The 21,210-nt window shown below is 41.3% G+C and overlaps 4 protein-coding genes across 5 annotated transcripts; 1 reads left to right on the top strand and 3 right to left on the bottom strand.

Annotated features, from left to right (window-relative positions):
• Positions 1-82: 82 nt before the first annotated feature.
• Positions 83-1,807, top strand: mgme1 (mitochondrial genome maintenance exonuclease 1). Its single transcript, XM_067236159.1, has 4 exons — positions 83-768; positions 875-1,118; positions 1,231-1,363; positions 1,450-1,807. Exons 1-4 carry the CDS (start codon positions 225-227, stop codon positions 1,582-1,584), a joined length of 1,056 nt encoding a protein of 351 aa, XP_067092260.1. The 5' UTR covers positions 83-224; the 3' UTR covers positions 1,585-1,807.
• Positions 1,808-2,061: 254 nt separating this feature from the next.
• Positions 2,062-5,002, bottom strand: LOC136943023 (zinc finger protein 665-like). The gene is made up of 4 exons (XM_067236157.1): positions 4,841-5,002; positions 4,557-4,719; positions 4,374-4,450; positions 2,062-4,201 (listed from the first exon to the last, which is right to left on the bottom strand). Exons 1-4 carry the CDS (start codon positions 5,000-5,002, stop codon positions 2,402-2,404), a joined length of 2,202 nt encoding a protein of 733 aa, XP_067092258.1. The 3' UTR covers positions 2,062-2,401.
• Positions 5,003-5,333: 331 nt separating this feature from the next.
• On the bottom strand, positions 5,334-15,903 carry acss1 (acyl-CoA synthetase short chain family member 1). Of its 2 annotated transcripts, XM_067236161.1 has the most exons (14): positions 15,543-15,903; positions 15,222-15,318; positions 14,230-14,429; positions 13,173-13,348; positions 12,863-13,015; positions 11,662-11,809; positions 10,564-10,701; positions 10,076-10,168; positions 8,876-8,988; positions 7,983-8,109; positions 7,071-7,198; positions 6,885-6,948; positions 6,318-6,439; positions 5,334-6,171 (listed from the first exon to the last, which is right to left on the bottom strand). In XM_067236161.1, exons 1-14 carry the CDS (start codon positions 15,901-15,903, stop codon positions 5,995-5,997), a joined length of 2,097 nt encoding a protein of 698 aa, XP_067092262.1. In that variant the 3' UTR covers positions 5,334-5,994. The 2 variants fall into 2 exon arrangements, with proteins under 2 accessions (XP_067092262.1, XP_067092263.1); XM_067236162.1 differs by lacking the exons at positions 15,222-15,318; positions 15,543-15,903 and adding an exon at positions 14,538-14,585 and having other exon boundaries at positions 5,338-6,171.
• Positions 15,904-18,902: 2,999 nt separating this feature from the next.
• vsx1 (visual system homeobox 1 homolog, chx10-like) lies at positions 18,903-20,923 on the bottom strand. Its single transcript, XM_067235688.1, has 5 exons — positions 20,536-20,923; positions 20,174-20,252; positions 19,937-20,060; positions 19,555-19,735; positions 18,903-19,156 (listed from the first exon to the last, which is right to left on the bottom strand). Exons 1-5 carry the CDS (start codon positions 20,921-20,923, stop codon positions 18,903-18,905), a joined length of 1,026 nt encoding a protein of 341 aa, XP_067091789.1.
• Between the last annotated feature and the right edge of the window lie 287 nt (positions 20,924-21,210).

Raw genomic sequence — 21,210 nt, 5'->3', positions numbered from 1 at the left:
TGAATGGACATTGTCGACTTCACAATCCCAACGATTGCGTTTGCGGTAAGTCAATCAAACACGTGTCTAGGCTACATACTGATCTGGAACAAACTCATGCAACTTGCTAGCTGCCACCAAACTAGCTATAGTTCAGTGTCTTGAATCTAGCGTTCAGATGGGGTGATAATCATTTGGGTTAGGGTTAGTGCTCGACCTGTTTGTGACCCCACAAATGTGCGACAATGCATGCTTACCAAACGTTGAGATGTGCCCCGCGCACGCAAACAAGCAGACTGGTTTTAGGACTGGCCTCACACTTCGGATTCACGTCCACTGTGAACAGCTTCTCCACATCACATTCAAGCAGAGCACGTAAGAAAAACAGTAAATACAGTGCCGTGGATAGTGAGCGATATTCTTCACTTATCAAAACGGTCGTTTCCTCAAAAGTAAGTTGTCAAACCCCAGAGACCCTACAAGAAGAGGATTCTTACGTCTATGGACCTGTTGTAAAATCTCAAATACCTTCTCAAAGACTTGTACCTAAAGCACCAAAGATCCATCACCCTTTAGTGAACCCTGACAGGACGTGTGAAATGGGGGAACTTGTGCCAGGACCTCCAACGCAAATCGGTTTACAGAGGGGTAAAGGCATGTACTCGGTTCCTAGTGTGACTCGCATCCTTCAGCAGACAATGTCCCCAGAGCAAGTGTATGTTTTGGAAAGGTGGAGGAGGAGGATGATTGCAGAGCTGGGAGAAGAAGGCTTTAAAGAGTACAGTCAAAGTAAGTAGACCCCAATCCCAAATGTATACGTTTAATATAGAAGTTGGAAAGCATCATATAAAGTTATGATTGTGTATTATAATAAATCAGATGTGTTTATGTTAAGATCTATTCAGACAAGGGAAGCTTTTTCATACAGCTGTGGAGAACTTTCTGGGACTGGTAGATGAGACACCCGGGGTAGACACAGAACCTAAAAGGATGTCAGAATGTCCACCAGAGGCAGAGGGCTACATGGAGAGTATCCGTCATGTATTGGAGGATGTCCGTGGAGTGAGAGCCATCGAAAGCACTGTAAATCATGCAACCCTTGGCTACCTGGGCATAGTGGACTGTGTGGCCTATTACAGGTAAAACAACAATGTGGCCTACTGATTATTCAGGACAACACCATCTGTGCTCATCATCTTTTAGTTGCATGTTTTTAGTCCCCAGTTTTCTAAAACTCGTATTTTCTTCGAGGGGTGTGCGGTGTGTCATCGACTGGAAGACTTCAGAGAAGCCCAAACCTTACCTCAGTAACACCTATGACAATCCTCTTCAGGTGGCAGCTTATATTGGGGCCTTAAACAATGACGACAACTACGGTTACCAGGTACGACTGTCATCACCCTACCCCTTCATTGAATGAGCAAACCCTCTTTTGCTATCGGTACCGGATCATGCACTGTCTCCTTTTAGGTGGAAAATGGACTGATAGTGGTGGCCTATAAGGATGGAACACCAGCCCACCCTCACCCAATCAGCTCCGAGCAGGTTCTGCGTTACTGGGAGAAATGGCTGGTCCGCCTGGAGGAATATACTGAGGGAAAGTGATCTCAGTCATTTCCTGCTTGACTGGAATGAATCCTGTGACCTGCTTTACACAAACACTGTGTGAACAATGTGTTTGAATGATCATGTGACCTACCAACTTCTGAGGTTGGTATGGAGAACACCGGTGTTGACTGTGCGGTCTTGAGGCCTCACACCAGATTGACGTCAAGCTATTATACATCATTGGTATCCCACAATTTTTAAAAATAAATATATATTTTTATGTTGAGTACACTTCGCTTTCATTTTGGTAGAATACAGAAAAAAAATATATCCTTAATTTCATTCTTTCACTTTAAATGACAAATTCAACTAAGGCTGGTGGTAAAATCTCCACACCAAAAGCACCTGGTTCCTGAACTGGTGGTTTTCTGATCTGTAGATCCATCAGTATTTGGACACACTGCACCGTGTCTGAAAAAGTATTACCGAAGACAGACATAAGGCACACGTCTGTTACTGTCAGTAACTGTCACTGATAACATGGTTTATTTCATATGATAACAGAATCTAAGTCAAACCAGAAGTCAAATAATATTTGCACTTATGTCAAAGACACAATAAATGGGTAAGGAGGCTGGTTGCCTGAGATTATGCCTCCAAAAATGGTGTGATTTCACATACATTTAATGTTACCAATAACTACATGGGGAGCACATTGATATGTGGTTTGTTTCATACTGTGAGATTAATTAAGACAAAACGTGTGTAGAAATATACATTAAGTAAAAGCATTGTTGAACAGCATTTTATATTAAATAAGCTACAGTATTTGAGCTCAGTAGAGACTCAATTTACCAACATTATTGTTGGAACATTATACATTATGCTCAACAGCACACTTATGTTTCTTTAGATTCCGCATACAGGAGAAACATTTCCCACATTGGGGGCATATGTAAGGTTTTTCCCCAGAGTGCACGTGCAGATGTGCTTTGAGATTGTTGGCTTGGCTGAAACTCTTCCAACACACGGTGCACGAAAATGGCTTCTCCCCCGTGTGAACTCGGCTGTGTCTCACCAGGTTGTGAGCCACGCTGAAGCTTTTGCCACAGATCTCACAGACGAAAGGCTTTTCTCCCGTGTGAGTTCGCTGGTGAAGATTAAGGCTGTTCTGTGTGCCGAACGTCTTCTGGCACAGAGGGCAGCTAAATGGCTTCCCCTCCGTGTGCGTGAGTTTGTGCGTGTTCAAATATCGAACGGTGCTGTAGCTCTGGCCACAGATGTCGCAGGTCAAGTGCTTCCCCCCTGCATGCACCTGCCGGTGGCTTCTAAGAGCGTAAGGACTCGGAAAACTCTTTCCACAATCCTCGCAGGCGTGATTTATGTCCCCTGTGTGCATCCGTTCATGATGTTTGAAATACTGAGCAGATCGGAAACTCTTCCCACACTCTGAGCAGTTGTAAGGTTTCTCATTCGTGTGTGTCAACTTGTGGACCTTGAGGGAACTGTTTTGGTTGAAGCTCTTCCCGCAGACGTCGCATACGAATGCTCTTTCTCCAGTGTGAATGCGCTGGTGGACCTTGAGATAGCTGGATTGGGTGAAACTCTTCCGGCATACCTTACATGTGAATGCCTTGATGCCAGTGTGAGTTTGCTGATGACGATTCAGGTTGGCCGTCAAAGCAAAACTCTTCCCACACGTCTTGCAATTGAACAATTTCTCTCCGGTGTGAACTCTTTGGTGTACATTCAGGGAACCTTTCATGGAAAAGCCTCTGCCGCATATGTCACATATGTAAGGCTTGTCCCCTGTGTGAGTCCTTTCGTGACACCTAAGGCCGCTGCTCTGACTGAAACGTTTGCCACAAATGCTACATTTAAACCGTTTCTGCCCTTTGTGAACGGTGAGCTGGTGCACTTTTAAACTCCTTTGAGTTGTGAAACTCTTCCGGCACGTGGCGCACTCGAACGGCCTCTCCCCTCTGTGCGTCCTCTGGTGTTGCACCGCGTCGCTTCTTCTGTCGAAGCCCCTCCCACACTGGCTGCAGCGGAATCTCCTCTCTCCCTTGTGGACTGCTATTCTGTGTGCTCTGAGACTACATTTAGCGGGGAGTATCTTTTCACATAAACCACATTTGGTCTTGTGCTCTCCTTTAGAAGCCACCTGGTGTTCTTTAAGATGGCTGGGGGTGCCAAACGTTTTGCCGCAGTATGTGCACATGAATCGCTTCTCTCTCTTGTGTACTACTAGTTGGTGTACTTTGACACTGTGTTTGGCTGAAAATCCCCTATTACACTGTGTGCATTTGAACGGCTTCTCTCCACTGTGCACTAGCCGGTGGGCTTTGAGATGACTTTGCTTCTTGAAAGCCTTCCCACAAAGGCCACAGTTTAAGTTAGAGGCCGCCTTGCCAGATTTCACATGGTTCTTCTTGCATCTCCTCGGTCGCAAGGTCATATGAATTGCAGTGGGAGCCATGTTTCTGTGATCGCGGACACTGTCTTTAGGAGCAGGATGGTGTGTTTCTGGAGGTTCTACCGATGACAGCGGTGTCTCCATCTCCTTGTCTCCCAAGGGCTCCTCCATGAGTTTATCTTTGGTCAGCGATCCCGGTCGCAGTCTCTGTTCCTGCTGAATGCTCCATTGAAGACTTTCCATCTCCTTGTCTGAGGACTGTGAGAGATTGGTAGTACAAATTAAATACATTTCCATTAATGAAATAGCAGTCATTCGCCATGTGAAAATGAAAGAAGTTCCTATGAATATACAGTCTAGAGATACACTGTAATAGATTACTGGATTGAACATATTTGAAGAAATTAAACACTTGGTGCTGAAGGCTTACCTTACTGTAGTAGGGGACTCCTAAAACAGACCCAGAACCCACCTCTGTGATCTCTTTTCCATCTCTACTGGTGTGCACTGAAACACAATGTATAGGATTTCAATGCGTGCACCAATGAACAAAATGTGAAATTAAAGTAGACGTCACAAAATGTATAGGTCAAGAAACAAGAATATCGTCCACCTTTCTCTGTTCCTTCCATTCTCGACCGTTCATCCGTTCCCCGATGAAGATTCTCCCTTTGTCTCACAGCCATCTCCGAGTGCAGGGCAGAAGTATCTTCAAATATGAGACAAATTATCTTCTCCATGGCCTCTTTGGTCAGTCTCTTCATGATGGACAACAGCTATGGAGGGCATAAGTTGAACTCCACAAGTTCTAACATGCCATATCACATGCAAAGTTGCAAAAACCTAACTTTGAGTCTACTACTAAATGTAGCTAACTAGCCAGCAAAGTAACTTTACCTCTGGTTCTTGTACTGACCGGCTTCTTGGTTCGCTGTCATTGACAAGCCATGCCATTTCAGAAACAGCAGTGCGTTCTTCGTTAATTCTACTTATTTCACGAACAGCTTCGTCTACTAAAAGTTGCATTACGGTTGCAAGTTTATCATACAAAGTCGTCATTTTACTATACTCAAGCAAACTGAGTTACTTCGAACTGAACGGTTTGAACGGAACGGTTGTTTTGATCGTAAAGTGATTTAGTAGCAACTTATTACGACAGTCGGTAGTTTACGCTTCAACGTTCCAAATGGACTGCTGCCATCTAGTGGTAGAGTTTCCAGGACATGTAGGCTACGGTTGGATGTTTTATATTCTAACATAACCGAATAGCAACCATCTGCTCTATGATAATCTGTAGAAGCAGACTAAGTAATTTGACGTTTTTATCACCCGTTATTATTTTTGCACCGTACAAAGCAGTTTTTCCATGTTCTATTCATAACACATTTTACTTCATTTAACCTCTTCACTCAATCAAATGCTTGGCACTTTCTAGACATTTTTGCTTTATTAGGTCACATACTGTGAATCTGGTATAATTTCAATATGGCATAGTAATTCATAGGATATCAGGATTGCACACTGTAGCCTACCTTAGGCTTATGGTCATACAATTCCCTTTAACACTAGAAGCGCAATCTCTTTACAACGTATAGTTCATTACAAAATTGTAATTATGTACTTACAAAGAAATACCTTCAATGTATCCCTATTTTGCCTATTGACACATTGAATCATTAATCAAGTCAATCAAGCCACAAGACCAGGAAGTCTGCTCTATAGAGGAATATCATCATGGATATAAGGGGGAGGTGTTAGTTGTAAACTATAAAGAGGCTTTAGCTGTTATTCATCAGAATGAAACCACAGCTGTTACACAATCTTGGCCAAAATCTCTTATGATATAAGGCATCCATAATGAACTCTATTAAAAATGCAATTTTCATTATGCTCAATATCATACGGGTCATCTGAACTAAAATATTGTGCGTATGCTAATCTATTTGTTCATTGTTCCCCACTTGGGTAAAAAACATGAATCAACTTGACAATTTCAGAAACAAAATGAATCTGTCAGTTAAGCAAGCTTCATGCACTAGCTTTGTTCCTGGTCATTTCTTTGACTTTAAGATCTTATACTGGGCATGAGCTGCAATGATCTCTGTAACAACGGAGGGGTCATCCAACGTGGATACATCTCCCATGTCTCCTGTCTGTTCCATAGCAATCTTTCGCAGAATACGCCTCATGATCTTCCCAGAGCGCGTTTTTGGAAGCCTCTTGACCACCTGAAACAAATCCCAAATAGGTAAACTATAATAATAATAAGAGAGATGGAATGACCTTTAACATTCAGGCATACATCCATAATTAGTATTTCCTTAATGATTACATAAAGTCAATATGTCCAGGGAGTGCCAGTGTCTATTCTTACCAGGAAGTGGTCTGGGACAGCATACTTGGCTATCTTGGTGGCAACCAAGCCTCTCAATTCTCCAACAACAGCTGTTTGATTCCGATATGCATCCTCTTTCAAAACTACAAACGCAAATGGTACTGGTGGACAAGAGAAGGAAAAACGTTATCAATCTCGCAGCACTGGCAAAAAAACAGAATGTTTTCCAGACTGCTTGCTGTTACCCCTTAACACCACTGGGTGGTACTAAAGTATCAGAAGCTATACAAAAACCAGCGATGCATATTCATCAGTGTAGTCACAACTTTATCAATTCCCCCTTTTTGATATGGTTGATAATTAACCTCTGTAACACACAGTACTAAGAAAGGGTCCCTAACTGACCCTTCAATAGAATAGATTACGTGACCTTGCAGTTGAAAACAGTTGAGGGCTTGTAGTGTTCCAAGAACAGAGGGTATAGGAACCGGAGGAGCTCCTGATAGCAAGCAGTTTCTGCAGCTGGCTGATAACATTGCTGTACGTTGCAACTGTGGGTAGTTGTGTGTAACTAGTAGATGATAGAGGGTTTAAACTTGATTTTACCCTCTCCTTTGATTTCATGGGAGACGCCAACCACAGCAGTCTCAGGAACATCTGGGTGCTCATCCTAAGCAACAAACGTCAAACATTCATTTCAGATACAAATAAAAACACTGTTGCCTACTCATCATATTGAACCTTACAATAAACACACAACACAAATTGCAGGCTGGATGCAATTGTTCTTACCAGAGCATCCTCAATCTCAGCTGTACCCAATCGATGACCACTGATATTGATGACATCATCCATTCGTCCTGTGATCTGATAGTAGCCCTCTTTAGAGCGGTAAGCACCATCGCCTGTGAAGTAATGACCTGGAACAAAAAAGGCAATCCGGTACATACCTTCTTTAATAATGAACTAGGGTGTAAGATCCTTTCTTAACCATTATCTCCACCATGTCAACATAGAGTTGTCGGTGACACATGCCTATCCTGCAGACATAACTAACCCTACATGCATATACTGATGTCCATTATGGAGAATGTCTTCCACTCTCTACATGACACCATATTCAGGCAGAAGAGCACTTTTAGTAACAGACTGATTGTGCCAAGGTGCTCAACTGAGTGCTTCTGGAAGTCCTTCCAACCAAGGACCTGAACCAGCTGGGGGGTGAAGAGGTCAGCGAGGAGGCTGTATGGACAGTTCCACTACTACCACTAACATACTTGACTCACACCATGCATAGACCAATTACAACTATTGATAGCCTGGATTTTGAGGCACATGTTTGCAGTTACGGAATATTTGTTATGTCATTCAATCTTTTGCATATTTTATATTCAGTATATACTGACCTCTTTTTATTTTTTTTATTTAACCTTTATTTAACCAGGCAGAATCATTTAAGAACAAATTCTTATTTTAAAAGATGGCCTGGCAAAAAGCAAAAGCTTTTTGAGGGAGAGCGGAAGGGGGCTATGGAATAAAAATCTGGTTAAAAGCATAATGGCACACAACCACAGCAGTACACCTGCTGTAACATGTAACAAGTAATATGCACCTCCTGTGCATGTTACTTCCGCAATCAATAAAACTTCAGCATAAGTATCTGATGTAATTTAAGACTGATGCAATGATGGATAGTGAGCTCACCAGGGTATGGTTTAAAATATGCTTCCACAAATCTTTGATGGTCTCCAAAGATGGTCCTTGCCATTCCAGGCCATGGCTGCTTGATACAGAGAGCTCCACTGACTTTATTGCCTGATATTGGTTCCCCCTTTGGAGACAATTAAGAAATTAAAAGAAAGTAAGAGAAATTAATTTATTAAAAACATTTTACGGACAAAAACTGACCTCAGCAGTAGTGTAAATGTCAACTGAAACTATGTTAGACTGTGTTTTATGTACTTGAACGTAGATTGATTAACATTATTCGTTGGCAAGGGAGGAAAGGGAAAATAGCGAAGATCAAGTTGCGGGGTCAATGCTACCAACAAAGCCCTTCCAATCTGTTAATAAATGAAAACATATGCTGGCGAGTTTAATTGTAATTTGAAAGGAGGTACTGTAAGGGGGGTGTGACTCCTTGACCACAGGGGTCAAGGGAGGTCAAGCCTGAGAGATTGCAGGACTAAAACCTTCTAGATCTCCTCTTAAGCTGTGAGGAGTGCGACTAACGTAGAAAATCCACCAATATCCTGAGAGAGTTAGTGGGGTGTTGGAAAGGCAGGACAGATACTCTACTTTTCACTCTCTAAGTAGCAGTGTGCACAACAGCGTTGGGTGTTATCCTGGACAAACTGGATAAGTTTAAGTTTGAGTTCTTTTATGGCCTGTGAGGAAACTGGTCTCTGAGGCTAAAGTCCGAGACTCCATTCTTAAAGAAGTAATGACTATATTGGATATGGCCTTGGTTCACAGACTTGGATCTTTCTTCTGAAAATGTTTTCATATAATGTTTATGGGGAGCTCCTCACATGGGCTGGGTCATATCAACTGGTTGTGTGCGTCAAGACAGGGACAAGAATGTGGTTGATTCTCACATTTTCCCCCATGAGAACAGGCTCGATGCCGAAGAATGGCCTCATGGCCATGGCGGGGACAATCTCAGCCCCCTCCTCTGCCGGCCGAGGGGCGATACACACACCTCCCGTCTCTAGAGGGGGAGGGGCAGGGGCGGGGGGGATGAAGAAAGAGGGTGTTAATACACATTGCACCGAGTTTGGATTTCGCATGATATGAGGTATCAGGTCATTGAAAGTCCACCTCCCTAGTTAATCAAATATTTAACATTACAAGGGACTATCTCAGCACCTGTGGCAGCGACTGAACAGTTACTATGGTAGTAGTGCGAGCTGTTAAATACATTGCCTATTGCATCACCACATTCAGTCGAGATGAGACCCTGACCCTGAAAAAAGGTACCGCAGGACACTTTGATAAAAAGGAATTACAGAAGGAAAGCAAATGTGCTCTGAATACTTGAACAGTGGAGTACTTGAGAGACCCCTAGCAACACCCCCCCCCCCCCCCCCCCCCCCTTGAAGCCCCCTGCACATATGCCAGGAGACAACGCCGGAAAGTGATTTTCAAGGAATTAGGTCATGACCCTGCTGCTCACAAACCTCTTTCTTCTGCTGAGAGAGAGGGGAAGGGGGGGGGGGGAGGGTGTCTGGGGATCAGGGGTGACTGCGGGTGTGCAGAGAAGAAGAATATTTTAATTCATTCTCAACTGGCCATGCAGACGTTCCTTGTGCTAATCGCAAATTAGGGTTAAGCCAACTGATAAACATTGTATCAGACAGACTTACTGGTCAGATTAGCAAAGAAACCACCACAACAAATTAAGATATGCCTGAAACTGAAATTACTTATCCTCCTGAGATCATGCAGGACTGCACTGGTGTTGCTTTTAGATTTTATTTGGAAACATTTGCAAGATATTGATATACGTGCAATATCTTCATGTGATCATGAATGAAATATGGCACTGCAATAAACCTTCGCCAAAAACCCTTAAAGAGAAGTACCCTTTTCAAATAACACTTGGCCGTTCAGCCCTTTAACACAGGACCACTTTTTGAATCTAACCATTCAGTATATGGTTTTGACTGCAGTAATGCCGCACCTACACAAGATATTTGCCCCCATTTTGCTGTCGATGTGGCTTCTCAAGATTGTAATTACTATGCCACTCAGAGCTTAATGTTATGGAGTGAACTGTAGGGGTATTGCATTTTTACCTGTCTGCCACCATGTGTCCACTAAGGGGCATCTTCCATCGCCAACCACATTATTGAACCACTCCCAAGCCTCATGATTGATTGGCTCACCAACTGCAAGGTAACATACAGTAATATATAGTACAAACAATGAACGTTTGATTGTTGTTTAAGATGTTGTTGATGATCAGTGATAATGTGTTGCTGCTAAGTATGTCAATTAATATTTGATTAATTGCTCTCAAGAACCATGCGCTAATTACTACTTAAGAAATACTTATAACCTGGAATTTGAGGCTATAAATATATTTGATAATGCAAGTAATTACCATGACAGATTGGAATTTGGACTAATCTTATCATGTTAATGCCTCTTATTCCACTTGTCAATGAACATGTCATGATACAATATGAAATGTTGCTCAGTCTTTCCATGATAATAGAACCAATGATTATTTACCAAGTTACAGGCTAAATATTTGGCCCTTGTTCCTCTCGTATCATCTTACCAGAGCCTAGAGTCCTAAGGGAGGACCTATCGTACTTCTTCACCCAACTCTCCTCATACTTCAGGAGCAACCTAATAGCGGTGGGCGCGCCGTAAAACTGGTTGATGCCCAGTCGCTGCACAGTCTCCCAGTAGCGCCCTACGCATGTGAAAACACACTTAGATACACACACTTATTTAATTTGACGTGCCCGCTGTTCAGTGTGTTAATAATCCTCATCTACATTTATAATCTTGACCACTTCCTGTTTCCTCTTGCACTATGGCTCCTGTTTGGAATATATAGTATGATGAGGAGTCACAGAAACAAGAACAGGATATTTCAAACTGGACCTGAGATGAGGGCAGTGACTGCTAGCCTTGGGAACTTGTTGTAAACCTACTTGCAGGAAGTTTAACAATTAACTGACAAAGCTTTGAAACACTCCCTCTTTCTACAACTGGTCATCATAAAGACAGTTAATGAGTCACTCACGTAATTGAGCACTGCCACTAAAACACTTTCATTAATGTCGTGGCTGACCCTTTGACCCTAAGGATTCCATAATACAGGGATTTCATGAATAATGAAATAATGATAACATATTTATATATACTACATTGATGTGTAGATAAGAGTAGCTCAATATCTAAATGAGCAGATTATGAAAAAAACTTGTGTTAAAAGCATCAGTATGTGTATGTTGCAAAAGGATGCAGTGGTGACATAAGGACCATGATCATAACATGGTCACCTGATTATCTAGCTATCTTTATGACGATAAGGACGGACCTGCTAGCCTTAGAATTATATGCACCTGCCCACCACAGCAAATTCCTTGTTTGTGAAAACTTACTTGACAAATAAGCACAATTCTGATTCTGATTATGGAAATTCACCTTCCGAAACAATGATCAATGAGGAGGAAACATATTTTTGTACCGAAGTCTGAATTTCTCAGTAAAGTATACTGTATTTAAAAAATGCTAAAGACAAGTATCTCCAGACGGTCTCATAAGAATGCTTTCAATGCTTTCACAGCATGCTGTGTCCTTTAGTCTCATATTGGCCCCCTTTAATTGAGTGTTAAGGCCCCCCGCTATCACTGTGATGTCCTACCAGGGTCAGGGTACACAGGAGTACTCTCAAAGAGAACCGTTGTGGCCCCATTGCACAGGGGGCCGTAGACCACGTAGCTGTGACCCGTCACCCAGCCGATGTCTGCCACGCAGCCAAACACGTCCCCAGGCTGGTAGTCGAACACATACTGCAACAATATGGAATGGATTGTCACATCAGCAATGATGTCTTCTTTTTTTTTGATTGCAAATAATATGGAGGCATATTGCGTGTTACTACGCGTCTTACGTAACACGGATAATGTGACGGACAACTGCTTTTTAATAGCACAAAAACTCCTCTTGAATAGCTGCATGTAGGCAGGAATGGGAATGGGTTCTAATCACATGTATTTATGCTTTGACTCAGTGTACGACTCTCATTGCCCACACCCTATTCAAACAAGCAGGATAAAGAATAAACAAAGAAAAAACAAATAGGCTATGGAATATCTGTCCATTTCATTTCCCCATTTAACATGGCTGCCCATGAATAGTCCCCTGGCTTGAGCAGGGCTCCTCACCCTGGCACACATCACAGGTCTCTGGTCTGGCACTGGCCCAAGGGGCCCGGTCCTTTTCAGGGGGATACACAGATAAAGCAGCTTTGTCTATTATTGGTTATTATCCAAAAAGTGACGTGCCAACAAGAGACACGGTGATGCCCTGCAACGTCTGTTATTATGGGTTTGAGCCGTTAAGCTACTTAGAAATTAGCAGAACATCTCGTGCAAATTTGGGGACATATTTTCATTTGATTATTATCAGCAATATTGTGCCAGATTTGTGTCATTCAATCCTGACAGGCCCACAAACCCTCAGCAAAAAGCTGGGCAGAACAGATGTTTTTATTTGTTCGTCAAATTAGATAATGGAATGAGGCCAGTGTTCTCATGAAATGGGATTCATGGAATGAATGGTTCCTCTGAGCTCTTGTGTTCTGAATCACATGGCAGAATCATCTCTATTGTTATGACTGCACTGTCTATAACCCCAATTAAACCTATCTTGGATCACACTGTTTATGGGTCTTTCACTTCAGTTGCATCTATCTGCAGGCTAAACCAGGGCATCTGTTTCATGAGACACTGTGGTATCTGCCCTGCGTCAACCATGGTGACTGGTTCAACTCACCATAGGAAGGGGACAGCAGATACTGTCTCGATTTCCAGAAATGTGTGTGTTGTGGGGGGAAGCCCTACCTGATGAGTTAAGGCAGCATAGAGCAGATAGCCAGCCTGGGTGTGAACAATGCCTTTGGGTTTGCCTGTACTACCAGAAGTGTACAGCATAAAGAGCATATCCTCGCTGTCCATAGGCTCTGGAGCACACTCGCCCAGCTCCTTAGCCATGGCCTATGGGGGAGAGAGAGAGCGGCTCTGTCACGAGAGTGATGGTAAAGTCACATGATGCCCCAATGGTCTCTCATTCATAAGTGAGGCATATCCACAAAGCAGACTGATGGATGGCTTTGTCATGTTACAGTTCCAAGAAATAGAGGTTCTACTGTACCTCCTCCAGAGGGACATCCAGCTGGCCCATGGAAGCCAGGGTGCTGGTCCTCTGGGCCACAAACACATGCTGGATGGAGGGGCAGCTCTTCACAGCGGTGTCCACAGTGGGCTTCAGGTCGATGACTTTTCCACCTCTAACTGCCTGGTTACAGGTTACCACAGCCTTACACTGAGCTGCAGGGACAATTGGAGTAAAAGAGCAGAGGAAATGTGGAACTACTCTGTGCTGAAGGTCCACGTAGTTCCCATTAATAACTCAGGCATTGTGCAAAACGGTCCAAAGTTACCAAATAAAACACTGCTGCAGCAATAAAGTAAATACTGTGTGAGCCGAGCTGAAATCCTGAAAAATCCCATTATTCTCCTTGCTATTTAATGACTCACTTGAGAGTTGAAAACCAGACAGAAAATAAGCGATTATGTGGTCATAGTCATTTGGAACTGTAGTCTGTTCTAACCTCATTCATCCTTTGACTTTAAACAGCAGATAAGCTAAATTTACAGTAAACTCATGCTAAGATTAAGCCTTATTTAAGGGCACAGGCTTAAAGCATTATTTGAGCTTTGTATGATTACAGATAACAGCTCTTAAATTCAGAAAAAAATATTCTCACATCAGTAGGTCTGTGAGACTGACTGCCCATATACCCCACATATAAATGTAAGTGGGCAAGTGTATTGTTTAGACTTTGTGGGTAGCAACTGTACACAAAACCTGTCCTTGACATGCATTCCAGGGCAACCTGCTAGACCATAAAATATTGGGACATGCGTTCAGGTCTCACAAAGTCATTCCATTAACAATTACAACCTTCCTCTTGATTTATGCATGAACATTCTATACAAGTGTACCTTCAGCTACTAACATATACATTTAATTATAATAATGTACTTTAATAAGGGGTTGAGGATGGATTTCTTTATGGCTTTTGGCTATCCTTTACATAAATCTGCAATGTCAAAACTTTCATTTACTTACTGTAGGAATGCACTTTAGATGAAAGCTCACCAACAACACCTCAAAAGTTACAAAGTGATGGTCATTTGTCACTCACCATCTTGAATCCTGCCTGCCAGAGCCTCTGAGCTGAAACCAGCAAACACCACTGTGTGTACAGCACCAATACGAGCACATGCCAGCATGGCTGCCACAGCCAGAGGTGACACTGGCATGTAGATGGCCACTCGGTCCCCTTTGTGGATTCCATGTCTCTTCAGTGTGTTGGCTAAGCGACATGTTGTCTCAAGCAGCTCTCTGTTGGACAAAAGAGGAATTCAGACATACAACTATGAGATACCTCAGAGCTGTGGTCTGTCTGTCAGGTTCAAATCAAGGCCCATCTACGGACTACCTCCAGACTACCTCAGTCCACTGATCTTAAGTGTTGCAGGCTATCCATTCCAAAACAACCATGAACTGTATTCAGTGTCTCATTTTTCTCTGCATTGAAATGATTGTCCAACAAGCTCTTTATTGGAAGTTTGGCAGAGGTTCAGCCCCTGGACAGCCCCTTGCTTCCTGTTTACATACAGATACAGAACAGGATATAGCTTTGCTTGGTTAAGTGATTCTCATTTACAGTTGTTACCCTATACTCTACTGCTTTAAATATTGTAAAAACATTATTTAGAATTTTTAAAGTTTTGTTTCCTTTACACTTTAAAAACAAACCTAAATGCACAGCACAATTCCTGTCCAGCTGCAAAACACATCAACCATTCCTAACAAGGTTACTTGGAAGGATAACAATGATACTTGGAAGGCACCAACTAAAAATAATTATTTGTCTTAACATGGGCCCATTGCTGGAGTAAGATACAATTGTGAGTAATTAACCCATCCCCATCCATGTAAATGTCAAGCTTAATATTGAGATCATATTATATAAATATTACATATCCATTATCTGTTTCCAAATATTGGTCTCTGCCTCGTATTGAGGATGAGACCATTTGAGATACTGTATAAGATGTAGACCTGTGGTACATCAAGAACATTTAGTATATTTACTCCAAACTAGATCTGAGTTTGGTTGCAAGGTCTTACCTATATGTAACTTTCACTTCTGTGCCTGGTTCATCTCGCTCCCAGATGAGGGCGACCCTGTCAGGATGCTTCTCTACGTGAACATCCAAACAATTGACTGCCAATGAAATGGATAACTTGGTTAAACTTGAATGTTTGTCAAGTAATGGAGGGATTTTCAGAAAGTTCAACTGAAATAAAATACATACAGAACCTGGCCGTGCAAACCAGGTATGCCAAAGTGGAAATAAAGTAGCATCATGCATTTACATGTGTTAAAAAGTGTGGGAAAGTCGTGCGAATGACAATAGAATGTGGATGAATAGAATGAATATGTCTTACCAGAAACGTTCAATTTACCCCCCACAAACCAGTTGGTTTGTGCATTTGTAATCTCGCAATCCCTCACGGTATCAAATGGTTTAATCCATGTTAGTCTCTCTTTAGCGATGGACCCCCAAAAGACATCTGGGTCCTTAACCGATAACTCGTATAATTCCTTGTAAGACCGCCCTGCAAGAACAGAACTCAAGCACGGCGAGAAATTCGTGTATTTATCTCCGATTGTAGAAATGGTTCGCCCCAGACGTTGAGGAGTTTTTGGAGAATTAAATATGCTTCTTCGGAAGTATCCGGTCTTGAAGAAAGTGTTTTCTTTAATGAAAACATGGGCCAACCCTTTCCAGGTTTTATGTGCAGCCATATTCCTCTTACTGCACGCAAGAGTCGACAAAAGCCCGACCCTCCTCAAGATTCCTCAGGTAGTTTAGGGTGGGAGCAAGGCAAGGTTGATGTTATTACACAAAGTTTAGTGTTCCCTGGCCAATACAACACAAATGATGCTGTGCCCTTTTTAACAGTGACGTGTCTAACTGAGTTTCCAACAGGATTTTTGAGAGGCTTTTCCTCAAATGACAGTGTCTGAGAAAACTATTCAAACATTCAGTATTTTGGTTAGGATCCATAAGAGGGGTAAGAGGGAAATGCATCTAACAACATTACTGATTAGTGAACCTTAGTCCAAATGGAATTCAAAAGTTATGTAATCTTGATTTAACTTGACATCAAACTGTCACAGAATTACAATTTGAATAGTTTATTTAATGTTTTGTTTTTTTTCAGCACAATGAATATTGTATAGCCTACACACATTGTTTTAAAGCTTACTGTATTGATCATTTAAATCCCTTTAATCACTTTTATATCATATGAGTTCAAAGCCAGTCAATGAATGCTAAAGAATCTCTCAAACTCAGGAATTGTGCTGCCTCCTAGAGGATCATCAAGAAGGTTTGAAATTACTCACGTAATCCTGAATGAAATCTCTATCTCTTCATCTGGATTAGTGGTAAACAAATGACATAATTTCAATTCAACCTGGACAAAGACCCAACTTTACAAGCCCTGTCAACTCTTGGTTCTAATCTCTTTATTTCAGTGTTTTAACATTATCTGCAAAACCATTCCTATTTTTGAAGAAGGGAGCTTTAACAGAACATGTATTATTATAACATCATTGTAAATTATTAACTGAATGAGGTTAGACCCATTGAAGAGGCTCTTGTTTGACAAAAGAACAACAATCATTATCAGTTAAGTCTTTTGTTAATAAACTAGGTTAATTGGCAATAAAAGCCTGTATAGCAACATGTTTGTTGTTCTGTTTGGGTTGGATATGGCAACATGCTCAGGCCTTTAAATAAATACATCTGATTGATGACATTTTAATAGATTTAATACCCCCCATTTTTGCAAATACCCCTCAATAAGGTGTGTCTAATCTCTTTAGCTTTTATTTTTCATTGTCTGCCACTAATCTGTTTGTTCCATCCATAAGAAAAGTAATCAAACAAAATGTGGGATGTGATTGGTTCAGTAAGCATTACACAGTTTGGTTATAGCAGTACCTATTAATAACTTAACTTAATAATTTTTACAACAACTTTTTTTGTCTTCTAATTGTTTTTGATTTCATAACCAGAGGGATGTCAAGAATAAGAGATATGCTGTGTATTGTGCTAGCATAGGGACTTCTTAGGGACATATAAGGATTGTTGTGGACTGTAATAACTGATAAGTAATGCTGTTTATGAAACAAATTCCAATTAATCTTGTATCGCGCACATTTTCATAACACAACACAGGTGTTGCTGTGGGCACTGTTGTTTATGAACCCTGCCGTTGGTAATATTGTGTTGTTGTTTGTCACTGGATGAATAATATAATCACTGAAAAAAACATTATTGGTCTCGAATCAACATAGAATTTAATTTTGAAATTTACCAATCGCTATTCAAAACATTCTAATCCCAAAACAATATCATCTTAATCTAAGTAAGCCATTAGATTAAACTGTGAAATAGAGGGCCGTGGCTAGAGAAGCAATTATAAGATTTGTGAACCATTAAGTGGGAATTATACATGATTATGTTGAGGGTTTTAAAGATTAAACTAGACATTAAAACACAGATATTCCTGTGTATCTTATAAACCAAATAGGGCAACAGTCATGGAGAACTGCTTATACAATAGCTACACAGGCCATAATAATGAGATGAATCATTGTTGCATTGTACCATTGCATTGGTGTATGTTCAAGTTTGGCATCTGTAAGCATCAAGCACAATGTCTGGTTGTCGTCACTCTAATAAGATGAGAAACAAATAACAAATATCAACAATGAAGGTGACATTTAGCTCACTTTTGTACCAGAATCACTATGTGTCATTAATATACTGATAGTCACACAAATCTCCCAATGATTCAACTTTACCCTGTGTGTCATCAGATGTGGCCGTTATTTGTGTAATTTGGCAATATATTTTCTACCTCACCATTAGCGCTGTGAGCTTTGTGTTGTGATCTGTGACCTGTGTTTCTTCGGTGTATAGGCTAAATAGGCCCTACTACCAAAGGATGCCTTCGTGTTCCTTCATTGCAATCCTCATCCTAATAGAACTTCCCTGGAGCTTGTTCTCTTTCACAGGCGTTGTAAAAGAGAGAGAGAGAGAGAGAGAGAGAGAGAGAGAGAGAGAGAGAGAGAGAGAGAGAGAGAGAGAGAGAGAGAGAGAGAGAGAAAGAGAGAGAGAGAGAGAGAGACTGCACCATGTCTGTGATGTGATTCATATTGACTTTCAATTGATTGAGTTGGGAATGTTATACACAGGTATCATTGCAAAATAATATTTTTTAATAAGTTGATTTTTGTTGTTGCTGAAATTGCTTTTAAACAGTAGAAACTTTCAGTACATTCAATATCAACAGAAAGTGTCACATTGTGCCTGATAACCATGTGCCATTGAGCTGGTCCATTATATTGCAGTAAATATGCATTATAACCAACAAAATGTATGTAATTGAATTGTGTTAAATAGTTCAAACTGTCTCTTGTTTTTACAATTATATGAATGCAAAGAGTTTCTTTCTATGGTTCTTAAAAGGTCATATTAACAGCAATGATGTCCTGTACAGGGAGTTCAACATTAAATATTCTCTTATATTATTAATAAAACATGTTATAAAACATACGTTCAAATAAAATAATTAAAAACAGTTTGAAGACAACAAGCCCATTGTAGGCTACTGTGCATCCCTAAATGATTGCACCGTTGCACATCTTTGGAATATTGTTCTCAAGATGAGCAGTCAGTCCGAGAGCTCCTGGTGTGCAACGGACAACAATGTAGGCTATAAATCCTATATTTAGCTTTCGTCTGAATCACTGTTTGATTCTCTTTGAGGCGGTGGTGATGACTTCGAAGTGCTCTTGCTGTCCTGCTTGGAAGTGCTAGATAGGTCAATCGCCATGTCCTCATTGTCGTCTGCAGCACTGGCGCGGTTTGCCCAAGCCATGTCGTTGTCATTTCCTTTTGATTCCTCTGCGTAAGATTCTGAGTGAGATGATTCTGGCGATCCTGGGGACTTTTTCACAATTTCCATGGACTTCTTGTGCATGCCTGTGTAATGTGGATACCAGAACGTTAGACAGCCTTATAACATTAAGACTAAAATTGCTAAGTTTTAAACTAGCCTATAACTTACACTAAGGAAATAACTATTTGTATCCAATTGAATAGACATCTGAAAAAGGTCCCGATAAAGAATGATTCTCAGGCCAGCAAAAAAACATTTAGGGTTTCAAACATCAGCTTACATAACTACTAATGGTTCAAACCTTATTTCTAAAGGTTGATTGTATAGTTTTACCCTTAACAATGTCTGGGTGATAGCCTCAGGGCCAATAGAAAACAATTGAAAACTGACAAATACAAACACACCTCAGCTATGTATTCAAGTGGTTGAATACATATTTGAGTCATATATTATTATTAAAGCAAACAACCTGCTGGCTCACCTAGAAGCCAGGGAGCACAGGAACCCATCATTCCGCTCTTGGCGGAGTTGATGATCGATTCTGGCAGAGGGATGGAGTGGCGCACCATTGCCCCGTAGAGTCCGTACTCGGCCATTACACTGCTACGACCCCAACACTTCTCACGTTTCCTCCACTTGGCGCGACGGTTTTGGAACCAAACCTTAAAACATTGTCAAGATGTTGGATATATGATCTTTGATATTTGATTGATAGGCTAGTCTATTTTACCGACAATCTGAAGGAATCATAGCCTACAATATAGCAAAAAATTAATTCAAGCCTATATATAGGCCTGGCCAATATTTTTTTTTGTTAGACTATACCAATTTCTTGATAAGCGCGGGCAAAAATGTTTAAATACCTGTATTCTGTCTTCTGGCAACTCTGTTTTCATTGCTAACATTTCCCTGGCATAAACGTCCGGATAATGTGCTTCATGGAAGGCCTTCTCGAGCTCCTCAAGTTGATGTGAGGTAAACACGGTTCTGTAAAGAAATATAACATTTCAGAAATCGTTCATTTGAGGCAGTTATTAACTTTGTTTACTAGCCTACGTTTAATGTTAGAGGAAAGCTTTCCCTTAGCCAAATGTACCAACCTGTGCCTCCTTTTCTTTCTCTTCTGTGAGTTAACAGAGTTTTTCGAGTCGTTTCGATCACCAGAAAGACATTCATCATCTAAAAATCATGAACAAATGAATATTAGTCCTATTACACACGATGCAATACAAATGTTTTCAATGCTATGCTTACAGTTAACAAGCTTTGACTTAATTCTTTCGATTTCTAAATGTATACATTTGACTGACGAAAAGTTAACATTACGAATGAATATGCTCAAATTTAATGAGCATCAGAGTAATATGGGTATCAATTGCAATAGCCTATACATTTCAATCATGAGTGGACAGCTCCCACTGTCTTCATATTGTAAACAAAGAGTTCAATAAATTATATTTACCAGAGTAAGCAACTCTTTGTTGCTCCAAATTATGCATGAAATGGGTATCCGACCGGGACTGAAGGAGGGGAAGGTGATTAGGCAGGAAGCACGGCGCCCCCGGAGGCTGTTGAGCCGCCAAACTGCACAAGAACCCCAAACCAAGCGGCAATGATCCTCCAGTGAAATGGAATCCCCCGATCCCCGCGCTCTGAACATCCCCATTCGCACTTAATCCAGGTCCAGATGGGCGAGACTGGAGATCAGATTCAAGACCCAACAAATCGGTTATTGCAAAGCCTTTAGACCTGAATCCAGATCCATGAAGTCGTGATTTATCAATTCCAAAAGCTGGAGACAGCATTTTGACTTTGGGCTTCTCCTCCGCACCATCATCTCTTCCAGTCATGGTTGACATTTGTAAAGCGCTACTTTCTCTTTCTCCTGCAGTTTGGGAGGATGAGGCGGGAGACACCATAAGGAGGGACAATTTATCCCTGTCGTCTCCCGGGGATAACCCACCAACGTCCAATCAGAGATTAAATGTGGCACCCGTCAGTCCAGGAGGCGTTTCCCTTTTTCAATCCCAAAGGATTAATTGCCACCAATTTTCTCTCAAATCCGATAAGGATTTTCTCCCCCTCCCCTTCAGAATTGGTCATAAGTGTTTTTCTCTGTCGATGGCGAATGTCACTT

The sequence above is a fragment of the Osmerus mordax genome, chromosome 5 (genome assembly GCF_038355195.1).
Source record: "Osmerus mordax isolate fOsmMor3 chromosome 5, fOsmMor3.pri, whole genome shotgun sequence".
Taxonomy (NCBI): domain Eukaryota; kingdom Metazoa; phylum Chordata; class Actinopteri; order Osmeriformes; family Osmeridae; genus Osmerus; species Osmerus mordax.
The sequence above is the reverse complement of the archived record's forward strand: the minus strand, read 5'-3'. Positions and strand labels throughout refer to the sequence as shown.

What these genes read in the sequence shown, in the direction of transcription:
- mgme1 (XM_067236159.1), top strand. Translation starts at nt 225, where the DNA reads ATGCATGCTTACCAAACGTTGAGATGTGCCCCGCGCACGCAAACAAGC. An exon ending in GACTGTGTGGCCTATTACAG is followed by an intron (nt 1,119 to 1,230) that starts GTAAAACAACAA and finishes ATTTTCTTCGAG; the next exon opens with GGGTGTGCGGTGTGTCATCG. An exon ending in ACGACAACTACGGTTACCAG is followed by an intron (nt 1,364 to 1,449) that starts GTACGACTGTCA and finishes GTCTCCTTTTAG; the next exon opens with GTGGAAAATGGACTGATAGT.
- vsx1 (XM_067235688.1), bottom strand. Translation starts at nt 20,923, where the DNA reads ATGACTGGAAGAGATGATGGTGCGGAGGAGAAGCCCAAAGTCAAAATG. An exon ending in ACAAAGAGTTGCTTACTCTG is followed by an intron (nt 20,253 to 20,535) that starts GTAAATATAATT and finishes CATGATTTTTAG; the next exon opens with ATGATGAATGTCTTTCTGGT. An exon ending in CTGTGCTCCCTGGCTTCTAG is followed by an intron (nt 19,157 to 19,554) that starts GTGAGCCAGCAG and finishes CACATTACACAG; the next exon opens with GCATGCACAAGAAGTCCATG.
- LOC136943023 (XM_067236157.1), bottom strand. Translation starts at nt 5,002, where the DNA reads ATGACGACTTTGTATGATAAACTTGCAACCGTAATGCAACTTTTAGTA. An exon ending in GGTCAGTACAAGAACCAGAG is followed by an intron (nt 4,720 to 4,840) that starts GTAAAGTTACTT and finishes TGCCCTCCATAG; the next exon opens with CTGTTGTCCATCATGAAGAG. An exon ending in GAGTCCCCTACTACAGTAAG is followed by an intron (nt 4,202 to 4,373) that starts GTAAGCCTTCAG and finishes AATCTCTCACAG; the next exon opens with TCCTCAGACAAGGAGATGGA.
- acss1 (XM_067236161.1), bottom strand. Translation starts at nt 15,903, where the DNA reads ATGGCTGCACATAAAACCTGGAAAGGGTTGGCCCATGTTTTCATTAAA. An exon ending in CTGAGATTGAGGATGCTCTG is followed by an intron (nt 6,949 to 7,070) that starts GTAAGAACAATT and finishes TTTGTTGCTTAG; the next exon opens with GATGAGCACCCAGATGTTCC. An exon ending in CCATGAAATCAAAGGAGAGG is followed by an intron (nt 6,440 to 6,884) that starts GTAAAATCAAGT and finishes CTTGTCCACCAG; the next exon opens with TACCATTTGCGTTTGTAGTT.